This window comes from Rutilus rutilus, assembly GCF_951802725.1.
Source record: "Rutilus rutilus genome assembly, chromosome: 14".
Taxonomy (NCBI): Eukaryota; Metazoa; Chordata; class Actinopteri; order Cypriniformes; family Leuciscidae; genus Rutilus; species Rutilus rutilus.
In genome coordinates this window covers 10,389,006-10,404,223 of record NC_140219.1, presented here as the reverse complement: position 1 = coordinate 10,404,223, position 15,218 = coordinate 10,389,006, and the positions used below count along the sequence as shown (strand labels likewise).

General features: G+C 37.0%; 1 protein-coding gene across 1 annotated transcript in view; it reads right to left on the bottom strand.

Annotated features, from left to right (window-relative positions):
• Window positions 1-15,218, bottom strand: part of rapgef2b (Rap guanine nucleotide exchange factor 2b) — a 110,110-nt gene that overhangs the window by 33,880 nt on the left and 61,012 nt on the right. Inside the window, 2 exon segments of the mRNA XM_084429398.1 lie at window positions 8,853-8,870; window positions 13,596-13,763. Of these exon segments, the coding sequence (XP_084285524.1) occupies window positions 8,853-8,870; window positions 13,596-13,763 (186 nt within the window).

The following is a 15,218-nucleotide window of genomic DNA, read 5'->3' as shown; positions in this document are numbered from 1 at the left end:
GCCGCTTACTACACACATATACTCCAACACATATATGCGGAGTTGACGCATAATGTGGTTAATCATCATAAAGGTTAACATTTACATGAATGTAAAAGGGAATGTTTATAACTTAGATTCTGTAAATGCTTACTTTTTTTGTAAATATATTTTTTGCCTTTACTAGTTCATTTTAAACACCCCATGTAATCAAATCACGTCTATCTAGCCCTTATAAGGACATTCATAAGATGTATAATGTTTTTTTTTCCATATAATTATTATAATATAATATTTTATTCAAATTTTTTGTTAAAATATTGCATATTTACAGTAACATACATATATAATATACTATATTATAAATTGGACAAATGCATCTGCAGATTGCAATTGTTTGTGTGTGTATATATATATATTCGTGCTGTCAAATCAATGAATCGCATCTAACATGAAAGTTTGTAAATAAATATATAAGCGTGTGTTTGTATCCAAGAGAGTGAGAGAGAATATTAATAAAACTACATAATATATATTACATAATATAACATAACATAAATTGGACACATGCACATGCCAAACACACAAATGTAAATTTATTTTGTGTGTGTATATCAGTATACATTTTAAACATGAGTCATGACATTTATTTATATTCCCTGAGAATCAAACCCACGAGCTTGGTGTTGCTAGCACCATGCACTACAGTTTGAGCCAAAGAAACACCATTTAAAATAGTTTGACATGGAACAAAGCACGTCGCACAGGACATGTAAACTTCTCGAAAGTATTTAATGTGTATTACCCGCATACATACACGCATACACTCGCACAGACACTGCAAGACTAAAGGCACTAATGAGAAAATTAGAATAAAAGAGCATGCAACGGGTGAGGAGCAGATATGGAAATAAGAGAGGATAAGGGAGAGTTGAACGGTGAAGGGGGGAGAGGAAAAGAGGGATGGAAAGACAAGAGAAATGAAGGATGAGCACAGTTAGCCCAGCGAGAGTAATGTCATTATCACGCTCCCCTCCGCTCACCACCAGGGCTGCAGGCAGTTGGCATGGCAACCACGGAGGAGAGCCATTTCCTGGTCGGTTTGGGCGGGAGAGTGTGAGAGAAGGCTGGAGAGGAAGAAAAATAGACAGAGAGATGGAAGACGGTAGCAGACGACAGAAGCGCAGAGCACATGGCTCTCTGACATCCTCCTTGTTACTATGACAACGCTGCCAATTCACTCCCCACCCCCCACCAAACACACACACACAACGCTCCATTTACCCCTCTGGGCGACTGACGGCCCCGCCCACACACGACCCTTTAGATTTGTGATGACGGAAGTGAGCTCACCCCTCACACACATACACACACTTCCCTAAAGGTCCATCTTTTTTTCTGTCAGTCAAAATAAGACATGCAATAAATGTTATCATTCAATCAATCAGTCATCAGTCCATTTGATATAAAGCGCTTATTGTTCCACAGAGAGGTGAGCTGCGATATCTAGCTGTGCCCTGGACTGACACTATATGATAATTAGAATTTGAATAACAAAGAAAAATATGAACAATGCATGCAAGCAGGGCAGAAGGCCAACAGACAGCCAATCAGATGACTTATGCAAATTCCAATTTGCTAATGTCTGACACATTTTATATCATAAATCTACTCTGTATAACTACACAAGTCTGACTGACGGAAAGGCAATACGATGTAAATAAAAACATAAATAATAGTAAATAAAAACAATCTTTATAAATCCATAACATATTGGCTAAATCAATTTAGTCAAAATTAAAGGAATATATTTTCATGAAAATGTGTGTTGTTAATGGTTGCATAAAAAGACTTCATGTCAATGAAATCCCAATTATATGTTAAAAACATTGTGAAGGCTTTTAGCGTTTATCCTTAGACATAAGCATTTAGCTACCGTATCAAACAGAAACAGCCAGCTTGCATGTTTATGGTCTGTGCTTACAAAAGCGGTGTGGGCGTGAAGATACAGATAGGCATTAGCGAGTGAAATTTTGGACGGCTTCCAGATATGCAAGGGGACCAAAACAACCCCCTGATGACATCATCCCCGATGATGTAATGCCTGACAAAAACAAGCTCAGGTGCTGCCACGTCCCGTCGTTAGAGTAACCACCAATCATCATCAAACCGAGCATTACGTCACCGCGGTAACAGGGTCACATCAAGGGACGGCTCAGCATCACCCAAAGCACATTTCAGGAACAATAGATTCTCATTATAGAAAAGGTTGAGATTGGGTCAAGCAGCCTCTGCTTCATGTGAAGTAACAAAGACAGTCCAAGTCCATGAAGACACAAGAAATCTGTTTGAAGATGTGATTGAGCAAATAGGTTTTTAGATTATTGTACATTATTGTACAATCCAGCTGTTATGTTTAGTGATCAATGGATGTTAGTTTTTTTAAAGGCTGGCGCATATACAGATGTCTAGGGATCAAAGTTGAGCACAATATTAGACATTTGTTTAAACTGTATTATACAAATAATAAATAATAATAATAATAATAATAATAAATAAAATTCTGCAAAAAACATACAACTCAAAATTCCCAACATATACACACATATACATATACATATATATATTAAAATAATTAAATAATTAAAATTCAGTACAAAAATACCTGAAAATAGAACATTTACTACTTAAAATTATTACATTTAAAACACATATAGTGTATATATATGTGTGTGTGTGTGTGTGTGTGTGTGTATATACATATATGTAGTGAATTTTAAGTAGTATTATATAATACTACATAAAATTCACTACATATAAATATATATACACTATATATAAATATATATACACTGTGAGTGAGTGAATGTGTAGAAAGCATTTATGCATTAAGAACCTGATAATTTTAACAAAACCAATTATCTGCTGATTTATTGGCTATCACTAGTTATGCCATCCAAGTTCCTTCAAACAACATCAGTTATAGTTTCTCATTGATAGTACTTTGTTTAGCACAAGGCCAATCAAAAGTCAATACATTAAGCCATGCAATGCAATAATATGAAATTGTGGTTTATTAACGTTATCGATGAAGGTTTTGGTCAATTATCAATCCATAAAAAAGGAAAACCAAGCAGTTTAGAGAAGTGATGATGTAGGCAAAATATGTCATGCTTCTTACAAAGCTCCGAGGCATTTCAGAATACAAATTGAGATATTAGCTCCTTTTGAAAAGCTACTGTTATCCCTCTACTGCTGAAAACAGCACAACTGTCAAAGATCCCTCTTCAGCCTATACTCAAGGGAGTCGGATGCAGAGGAAATGAGAGGAAGTGGGAGAGAGAGAGACAGACAGACAGATAGGATTAACATCGACTGAAGCTCTTCCGGATCATTCCATTCACGCCAAACCTTTCCAAAATTTGAGTACAGAAGGGCTAGACTGCACTCATGGGCCACAAGTACAATGTGACAATGAAGAAAGCTTCTTGCAACCGTGACAAGCAAATGCAAAACACTAATTTTGCACTAAAATCTAATATAGTTAAGGATAATAGAATAGAGCTGCTTTGCAATTGTTCTGTTTATTCTGTGGTAGATATTATTATATGGCTACAGTGGGTTACACATGAGCATGGTGAATAAACATGGAGCAAAGAAAAATACAAAGCAAAATGTGTTCCGAACAAGTCAAGACGAGGTAAAACTTGCTATTCTTTAGAAGAGAATCTGGTTTTGATCTGTGTCCATTAAATTGCCCCCCAAAAAAACTAATTAGATGAAATACCATCCGTAAACTATTTATAGGCCAAAAATAGGTCAATATAAACCATAATATAAACTCAATAATAATATTGTGACATAAATATTATTTTTATGATATATAAACTTAATTATACTGTGATATAAGACACAGTCCAACTAATACCTCAATTAACCTGTTTCATTACATTCAAATGTCTATAGTAATGTAGGAATCATCTAAATGACTTGCACAGTAATTAACATGCAGTGTTAGGGCTGGTTAAGATCGTAGACAGAGAACATTGCTTGCATAACAATAAGGGCCACTGCCTTTATACTACGAGGAGAGCAAATTCAAATGACCTATACGTTATTAAAAAAAAATAAACTAAGACTTGCCATGCATTAACAATGGGCTAAAGGGGGTTGGTTAAGCAGGACAAAGTGGTTCCAAACAGCATTATGATCAATTAATAATTAGATTAATTAACATTCATTTTCACAATACACAACTCTTCAGTTCAGTAATGCAATTCAGTAGCCTGCTTCTGCATGTCGTTTATAGTTGCTATTTTGCTAAACAGCACAATGTATTTAAATTGTGTATATCAGCTATTAAAAATGATTCAAACATGTATATAAAACAGTAGTATAGTATATAGTGAAGCAATGAGCAGTGTTCAAAGCTGTTGTAAAATGATGATAAATGCACAGATTCCATATTTAAATACCTCTGTTGCTTGGCACCCATAAACAGCTGACCGTTAGGCTAATGAATTATTACTTGGCGGAAGAATTGTATTATTATTAATAAATGCAACTGGCTTATGGCTTTATTTAGATTATGAATGGACCTTTTAAAGAAAATAACCTAGAATTTGTTTTATAATATGAATATTATGATTAGGGTTCTCCTAATAGGTGTAATGGCTATAGTTATCTTTCAACTCTTTAACTCGTAAAAGTCTAAAAACATTAAAATGCTTTTACAAGTGGTTGCATCCCAAGTAGTCATGTGTAGCTTATTGGCGAAAAAAAGCAGTGTTTTAGTGTCTTAGCATGTGGCTAAGCAGAACTGATATGTCTTGGGGCGATATGTTTAGCATGGGACTAATTAAAGATCAATGCTATAGACAACATAGGTGTTCAATCCTGTGGAGGAAGAGAAAGTGCCTCCGCTTGCTCATAAGAGATGCTTGATTCTCACACCGCCTGTCAAGGTTCAAAGTATCCACGAGTGCACTTCCAATCCTGCACACTTCCTGTCAAAACACAAATGCAGGAAGAGGATTTCCTACTACAGCGAGAGTGCTGAAGTGGATTTCTTAAGGAAAGAAAGGCAGGAGGAAGAGTTGCTGGTCTAAAAACAATGGTGAAGTGAGATGTGGCGTTCTGGTAATTGTGGAGGGCATGAAGGGTCAATGTAACAGTACCCAAAAGAGGAAGTGTGTTTTTCCCTCTTCCAGAAGTAGAGCAACTGCATTCTGATGAGATATTACTACAACATGCACACATCAGAACTATGGCACACATATGAATTATTCATATTTCCTGTATAATGAGTCCATTTTAAATAAAACACTGGGAGAATCTGGGCTTATTAAAAATAATAAATTACTGTAAGCATGTGCCAACATTAAAAGAAAGCAAAAATGTGTGTCACAATTAGGTATAGGGATTAAAGATTCTGGTTTAGATTTGATTCAATGAATGATTCTTTTAGTCATTTAACGAAGCTACTCTTCCCTTGCCTGCCAAAATTGGACCTTGCTAGATAATAAACAATACCACTAACAACCAGTCAGTAATGCTGGTTTTAGTCTTACAAAACATACACAAAGCACAGTAACAAGTCTCAAATAAATTCTAGGTAAAAATAAAACATTTATGAAAGCCATGATGTGCAGTTCAGTTAGTAGGTAAAGAATCACTACGATTCAGTGAGTCTTATTGACTGGTTCAAACCGATAACTCATGAATTTGAGAATAATTTGTTAGCCTTTTTGATGAATTCATAAAAAAAAAAAAAAATTTAATTGTTGACTAATCTGACTACAATGGTCGTGTTGCATGATTGTTGCGTGCAAATAGACAATGCAATAGAAAAAAAGAAGTAAAAAATTCAAGACCCTTTAACAGACCAGAACATCACAAGAAACAACTGCCTCCAGCACTTAAAAAAATTACCTGTAAGAATCTAAATTATTCTAAATTTTTGATTCACAACTCTAGTCATAACAGGGCAAAGTTGAAGCTGTTTGCTCTGGAGAAAGAAAGTTCCAGGTGTAAAAGTTAAAGCGTAAACCTGAAAGGTCACTGGATGGGACACTGGTTTAACGGTCAACCTCTATTACCATGTATGCATGGTAATGTACAACAAAACTGCTGAAGACTGAATATGAGCATGAGAGAAAAGAGGGTTAAAAAGACAGCAAGATCAAAGGACGGCAAGGTTTCTGCAAGGTACACTGCTCCTGGCAGATAGCCGTCCATCTGGACCCGACGCCCCGCTGTTATCATTTGAAACGTCCGTGTGGCTTAAACCATCAGCTCGATCATAACTGTCATAACAGCAATGACGGAGCTGGTGTCATAACAGTCAACTGTCGTTTATGCTAATGGGAAGTTCAGCAGGACAGAAATACAAATCATTTTCTTTCTACAGTGTTGTGCTGCAAACATGAAGAAAACAAAGCATGTTTAGTGATATTTCTCCACAGCGATACAATATATGTGACAGTATAAAACCCTGAGGGCCATAACAGATATGACGGGTGCACTTTATTCCAAATCTTCTGAAGCCATACGATAGCTTTGAATGTGTCTGTGAGTTTACAGTGGTATAAATCGTTTTAAGTGCAGGCCTTTTGTGTCTCTGTGATGCCGTATACTGCAGCAGCAGCCATCACTGAGGACAGCTCTAAAAATAGAGCCGACTCTTCACAAGAACACCTGACAAGACTCCCTCTCGCACTCCTTTCCACTCTCTAACGCACACGATCACACTTTCCATCTCCCAATCGCTTTGTTTCACTCCTCACTGAATCTAATTACGGCAAAACAAGTATCAGCTCAGCGGCAGCAAAGTCTACCCATCAGCAGCCCTCATCAGGCCTAGGGCGTCAAATAACACGCTAAAACACATTAACACACAAATATCTTACATGCACCCTTGTTTGAGTCTGCTAATGCAGCAAAATAAGCCTAGCTACTAAATCCTAAATTGCTGTTGTCGTTTTACATAAACAATGGGACAGACAAGGCAAATAATAACAAATAATTCAACATTTAATTGTGCACAGTTAGGATAGCAAATAAAATCAAATGAGAATCAAATGGTTCAAACTAATCTTTGGTTATTGATGTCAAAAGCATGATTTTTTGGCATATGGCCAATAACTTAAATGGTAAAACAGTAATATAGCTAAAAACCAATATAATATTTGGCCCAGAGTTTGTTTAATCAGTACTTGGTACTTCATGCATCTGTTGTTGTTTTTCACAAAACAGTCAGTGTCCAATTCAGACTATGTCATGTTATTATTATTATTATTCATTTTGCATATTATTGGGCCTATTATTAATAAATACATTTATATAAAATGTTATATTATACCGGTATTATACATTTTTATATTATATTATATTATGGTCTGTCTGAATACTCAATTCTGATTGGATGGAAGGTGTGCAATAAAACCTTTTAATACACAGGTAGATCAAAGTCAGTTTAATCACCGTTCTATATTAATGCGCTGTTTTCATTGAAGTGCACACACACACACACACACGTCACTCGCACACAGAGAGCGGAGATCGCGATGTGCACACACAACAAACATTCAGGAGCGCAGAAACTTGTTTTCAACACGACTTTTAGTAAAAGCTTTGCAACTGAATCGCTACATTATGTTTCTCTGCAACGAAGGGGTTACATTGCTATTTTTGAAGTAATTAAACTCACAGCTTTATTGTTAATAGACAGAGACGCTAAACAGACGCAGGTACGCATCTCTCATCTCTCTCTCAATAATTCATTCAAATAAATGCTATAATTCATACATTCAAATAAATGTAATCTTACGCACAATCTCGGTGTCTGATTCAAAGCGTGCAGAATGCTAGATCTAATAAGACGTAACTGTGGAAATAACCGTCAGTTTTACCCTTCCAGTCATATATTGCGCAGCAGCCTGCAATTAAACAATTTTAATGCACTTCGCGGAGACAACGACCCTCTGCTTCACGTCGGGCAGTTCTTTGCCTCCACGTTGTTAGCCGTGGATGATATCTTATTTATTATATTATATTATATTATATTATATTATATTATATTATATTATATTATATTATATTATATTATATTATATTATATTATCATTTTTAAGGATTTGTTTCCAAAATGTTTCCAAAATAAATATAAAATTTAGTTTAGTTACTGTTCTGGGTCGTCGCTTGATGTCCAATGTATAATCTGTGTCTTCAAGCAAAACTAGTTGAGAAACTAATATAATATGTTGGTCGTGAAAGTGTTACCCTAAACCAGTACATAACTCATCAAGCACCATTTGTGCTACATGAATGATACCTCAAACTGTGCAGCTTATTGGGGAAAGGTATACTGTTACAGGCTTAAATTAATTAAATTATTATTTTCGCTGGCCAGGAAAAAACTAAAACAAAAAAACAAATGAGGTACCCAAACCATATCTAGAAACCAGAAGATTACAGAGACTTTTGACTTGGTCCAGTAAGCAACCACCAAGCAGTCAATCAGAACACCCTTGCAACTGTTTAACACATTGACAGTATAGCATAGCAATGCCCCAGGAACACCAGCAGCAAGTGGCACTAAAATAAAAAAACAAGTAAAACATAGGCAATCTCAGTGTGCAACCTGAAAGCTTGCAGTATAGACTCACCCACTTTAAATCATTGTTGGACCAAACATTCATTTGGCAACATAAATACACACAAGACACATCTACACAAATAAGCCTTATTGCTACAGTCACAAGGTCATAAACTCTCATCACACACACATACAGTATATAACCCACACATACATGTAAATCACAGCTGCAGGAAATGACACACAGAGAAACAGAAACAGTGAATATGTACGATACCTGAGCCTTAACGCATTCCTGTGGAGGAGCCAGTATGAGGAGAGAAGCAGAGAAGAGGAGAGTTATTACCAGCCTGGGTTATTGAGGAACAGAGCAGGCTCAGAGAAACCCTGTTAAGCACTTTGCAAGTCATACTACGGGAAGAAGAGAGGGACACATCCTTTATAAAAGCTCAGGCGCTATCAAAAAACAACAGAGGGTAGTGCACACACACATACACACACAGCCGAGAAACATGAGGCGGATGCTGAAATAAAAAGCCACAAAGCTAAAAATAAGGAACGCGGACACTTCAGGTGAACAGAAAGCCTGATAATTATGCAACCAAATACAAAAGATGGGAGGTCATTTAGTTATTGAACAACTGAAATGCAATGATCAGCAAACTAAGATACGCCAAAAAAAAAAAAAAAAAACCTGGTATTCATTGACTGAACAAGGGTCTCATGATCATTAAAGACCAGCTGCCCCACAGTACTGGAGAGGAAGGGAAAAAGACAGATTTATAGAAAGACAAAATGGTACCCAGTGTGAGCCAAAAACAAGGCATTCACTGTTCGCTAGTCTTAAAGTCACTATTGAAAGACAATCTAATTTTATTTAAAGATTGAATGAAATGGCTTGACAAGAGCAGGTTTTTTCCCCCCCTATTGAAAATGGAAAACTTGGTAGGGTTGTTTTAATAAGCATTTGTTTTCAATACAGTTTTGAACCATCTTTTAGTACTTGCTACACTAGATGGAGATAGAAAAAAAACTATTTTTTTTATTGTAAGTATACAGATGATCTCAAAACTATTAACTAAAAGCCTAAACTACAATTTCGATTTCATGTACACAAATGCAAGTGTGATACGAGAGTAAATTCAACAAATTCCCTCAGTATCTGTGATAACCTGTGATTTCCAGCAAAAAAAATTCAAATAATAATACACATAATTGCTTACGTATTGCTGGGTTCTTACTGGAAAACAACACAAAAATGCCACAAATAGTATTTTAGCAAAAAAAATGTAAAATTACAGGTCTCAATCCCTCTTTTTCATGAAATCATTATCATCGCTACACTAAATTATGAAAAATAAAATAAATGCGATGAAAATTTAAATTGGGACTGTATAATAAGCTATATTATAATAGTGTATATTATATAGATTAATAGTGAAAAACATCATAAACATCCTGTTTTGGTGTGGAATAGACTGACTAATAGTCAAAAATGTTGCTTAAATGACTGGAGAAGGAGTGTGGTACATCCACTAACATCACTGAGATGAATGAACTGTACCTCATCATGTGGCTCCAAGCAGTTTTGAATTATTACGCATCTACAAGATGCCTTCAAATACAGTATGACAAATATGAATTATGTCTAGGGCAGAGAAGCTTAGAGACGAGTTCAATTGTGTGAGGCGGGCAGCACAGAGTTCAATTATTTCACTCTGGTGCCAGAAATTGAATCAAATTAATGCAAGTCAGAGAGTCTCTATAAGGTTACGTGAGATACTTAAGGCTGTTACATGATGTAATGTTTGGGAAGGGAATTTTCACCTTCGGCTATGTCTGACTTTGGAAATCCCACCGTGGAGACACTCTCAAAAACTCACAGATTAGCTGGAACGCCCGTCAGCTTAACATCCCATGCGCTGCAGTCCCTCTTAAAGACACTACTGTGAACTTTCTTAGCCTGCTACCACTGATCTGAGAACAAAAACACGTCCAAATCTCTTCCCACGGACCATAACAACAAAAAGGGAGTTGTTTGGGGAAAACTGTGCAGCTGAGTAGATACAATGGTGGGAATCATTTTGGTGTCCCGTTCTAATGTATCTCAAGGGAAAAACAATTTAGCTCAATGATGCTTGACGTATTTTGTTGTACCAAACAAAACAAGAATTTCCAAACAAGCTGAGGGAACACTGGCTTCTCTCCTAGGGGAATTGGAGGAATGCTGGGAATGAACTGCAGTAGAATTGGGGGAGAAAAATCAGGAATGTGTCTACGTGTTGGTCCAGCTTTGAACCTCCATGAAACATCGGTGTCAAAAATTCCCAAGATGAATGCCCAAAGCGTTATGAAAGCAGAGAGCCACTGTCAAATCTTCTGGAGATTTAGTAGAATAAAATACAACCCTGTTTTTTTGTTCTCTTTAGGTGCCGAAGATAAGACCTGTTCTCCTTACAACCTGCTATCAATCCATCCTTTAAAATGACCACGAAATCAAAACTGACCTGAATAACTTCCTACTGTTTATAAATGTTCCTTCTTATTGTGAATGATTCATCAGTGCATGTTACTCCAAAGAATTTTTTATTATTATTAATAAATGAATATAAAATTTAAAATAAAATAAATGTACGCCTTTGTAATGTCATGTCATCAAAATAAAATAATATAAATTAAAATAAATCAAGCCATTTTCAAAATCTTGCCAACACTTAATTTAATGCTGGTTAATGTAATGTAACAGCAAATAATGATAAATTTGCTAAAAGAAGTGGTAGCATTGATATATAATGACATGCTTTTGAGGGTAAACCTGTCCTTCAACTTCAAAAAGCCTCAAAAATGTGTGCCAGCCAACGATGTAGTTCCATCTGTGTAACGCAGTTCGTTGTTATGGGAAGGAGGCGGGAACCGGCGAACATTTAAAGACTTTAATGACATAAAATAAATCAACAACAAAACTAAAGTAAAAGACAGCAGCCCCTCACGGATGACTGCTGTCACATCAAATAAAACCTAAACATCAAATAAAATCCAGGCCTGGCCTTTCTTGCTTTTCACTGTCGTCGCTCCTCCTTTATGCCTCCGCTCCAGAGATACGAGACCGGTGCGTTCGGCCTCGTCCTGCTCGCCACAATTTGTTCTCCATAATCTTGCATATGTGATCATTTTAAGAATTAACTACTGAAAGACCCATTACAGTTGACAACTAATTTATTGGATATCTGAACCCAATATCTGATCTAAACAAATGTAAATACATACAGTATATATAATGTTTTCCCCTTTCTCTCTGCTCTGTCTCTTTCCTCTACTCGGCTTGGGCTTGATGATGTTGTATATCACACATCCAGATGGTAGCAGTGCAGTGGATTCTCACTTCAGCCTGCCCAGAGCACAGTGGGGATTGAGCGCATAAAACACCAGCACATCGTAAGCCAACACGACATACTGACAGTGGACACATAGGCAGAACACCTACAGAGAGACCATATAACAGCCACCAAATGAGTGATTAGAATGGAAACTACAAAAAAGTAAAGCATCTTGCACATACAGGCACAAACAATGTGAGTTGCTGCAAAAAAACATTTAAGAAACTGAGGGAATGGTCCAAAAGTAAGAGAGAATTTAAAACACATTTGAACAAAGATGCTATTCATATTGTACTGCTCAAAGCAGCAGTAATGAGCAGAAGAAAGCTTCTGAAAATTGCACTGCCTATTTTTACGTTATAATGAGCCAGCACCCATTTAAAACCTGGACTCTGTTTATTCGATCTGAAGCTAGCCTCTCTCCATGGTCTCTTAAGATAATGTGCGAGTTTGCTTTAGCTTTGGTTTTAAGCGTTAATTTTCTCTATGCTACAATAACTTCTCCTTCTCTGCTTAATATGTATAGACAACTACATGTAAAGCATAAACATTACTTTGTCTCTGTTACACTGTTTGTTTGAGAATCCTGACCAGTCTAACACCGCAACATTGGCTCAACCAATGGTACAAGTTTGGGGGTGGAGCTATGAGTTTGACCAAATAATGGCAGGCCGAGGAAGTTTCTGGTAAACCAGTTTGGAGCCTGTCATTGGCTGCATCCGAAATGCATACTATGCCTAGTGTATATAGTAATAAACACCATGTGAAAAGAGTAATATCTGCACTTTTACACACTTGTTAGCTTCCATTGTAAGTGCATTGCAAGTAAATACATTATCTGTTCCTTTTTGCAAACTGAGGGTGGTAAAACTGTCACAGATGCAGTCAATAGAACTTAAGTTGTTTTAACCCAAAATATTCCTTTAAGGCAGAAGATAAAACAAATAATTGAACACAACCCCATGAGATTGGGGCAGCACTAGCTAAATTAACAGATTCTTACAGTAACAGCAGACCAAACGCAAATATATTAGCAGAGAGAAGTTCATAGGAAGGAGACAGAAACCTTGTTACTTCCACATTTGTAATATGAGGAAAGAGAAGTGGTTATTGTTACCAAAAAGAGTGCCATCAGACTTCCAGAAACCTAAAGCTTTACATAATATCCCTGTAGTGTTACTTTTGTGAGAGGAGCATTTTGATATTTACCTGACGCACTGAACTGGCTATGGTATAGAAATGTGTGAATATTTGTAGAATAAATAAATGTAGTTCATAAAATGTGAAGCTGTAGTGCCCTGGTGATTGTTTGCATCCAAATAAAACTATTTTTATTCCAAAAAATTATAATAATTCACTGGATTATCCAAAAAGAATAAGCATAACAGCATAATTACTCAATAAATAAATGTAAAAAAAATCAACAACAAAAAAAATATACAAATTAATATACTATGATATATACCATACTAACCCATCCCTATGTATAGAGAAAAAAACAAGCATTTGCAATGACACATTTACCAGCATGTAAACAAACACGAAAGCTAAGCCAGACAGGAGAGGAACAGGAACGCCAACAGTCATACAGGGGGAGGGGCAAAGGAGAGGCTGTACAGGTGAAGTTAAAGCATACGACTGACCGTATGGTATCCCCGCGCTACGGGCGGCTTGCCGGCGGGATAGGGGTCTACGGTGTCAATGATGGTCTGCCGCTCGCCCTTCTGGTTGATCTTACGAAACCTTCGGCGGGACTGTCGGTGCGATGCCTGCCGCTGGAAATACTCCTCATTCTCATCCATATAGTCCACCTGCAAACGGAGGAGAGATTTGAGTGAGACTCTCTGTCTCCCCACCCCACCCCCCCATCCCCTCCCACCCCTCATACTGGCACTGTGTAAAAATAGCAGTGGGTGTGCAAACCTGTGTGTGTGTGTGTGTGTGCGCGTGTGGGCTGAGCCTCAAACGCCTACGTCAAAGAGAGGCGTACAACAGACAGAAAGGTAGAAAAAGGGAGATGTAGTTTCAAAGCAGCAGCTTGCGAGGGTCTTTCAGTGGTGAATTGTGCATGTTATGTGCTTTCTATGGCATTTAACTAGAAATGAGTTCAAATGGCAATAATTAAACAATGCATATTCCAGATCACGGTTTATTCACCATCTTTGCTGTGGCACCAGGAAATGTCATTGAAGGGGTGTAAACTGTCCATGGCAGGTCTTTGAACGACAGTAAATGAGTGTGGCATCATCATACACATTAAGGATATAAGTTGCATATAAAACTGGCCGGCCACTGTGACATTATGCCATGAAAAGTGACATGATTATCCCTCTGCCTTATTTTGCTGCAGCCTCAGATTTCACACCCACTCTGCCTTTGGGATTACACATCAAATCTCTCGCTACCGTACCAACCGCTGCTATGGCAACTGCCGGAGAGCGCGAAGCAGTGGGAATATATTGGGCGGTGTGAGCAAGTGAGAGTGCAGTATCTATATCCTGCCTCAGCCCGTAATTACAGGGCAGCATTGGCCGATAATAACAGATGAGATACCCAACGAGGGCACAATCAACTGTCGAGGACAGTTGCCATCGCCCAAACCGAAGATTATGCTTATGCATTTGGCAGATGCTTTTAAACTTCTACAGTACATGCATTCCCTGGGAATGCAACCTGTGACCTTGATGTTGCTAGCATCATGCTCTATGGGTTGAGCTACATATACACACTCTACAAGGGCTGCACGATATTGAAAAAAATGGCGATGTTTTATTTTTCTGTGATATAAATACAATTTCACCAGATGACTTAAATAGCTCTATTTGGAAAGAATTAATCATTCTAGAATGATTGGGGTGATTTTCTAGGGCAGTGAATCTGCATAGAAAATAATCATCAAATTACAATCATAGGTAAATACAATGGAACAAAGATAAAAATGAAATAACCAGTACTTTACATTTTTAGCTAATTCTAACAGTTATGCACAAAAAATAAAACTGCATAGTCTTCACTGTATAAATTAAATGTAATTAATCTTTGTTAAAGCTAAAAAAAGTGATTTTCTCTTTGTATTTTGTTTTTTAATTAAGATTAATGAGACAGACAGCAGCAGGAATATTAGGCTGCTGTCACTTTAAGACCAAAACGCACAGATCCAACATAATGATACATATCCATTTTCTTTCTCAATTGTTTACATTCACATAAACGACTGAGTATACTCACCAAGGCGGGCATTTTGGCATAATTTTGGTGTGTATGTG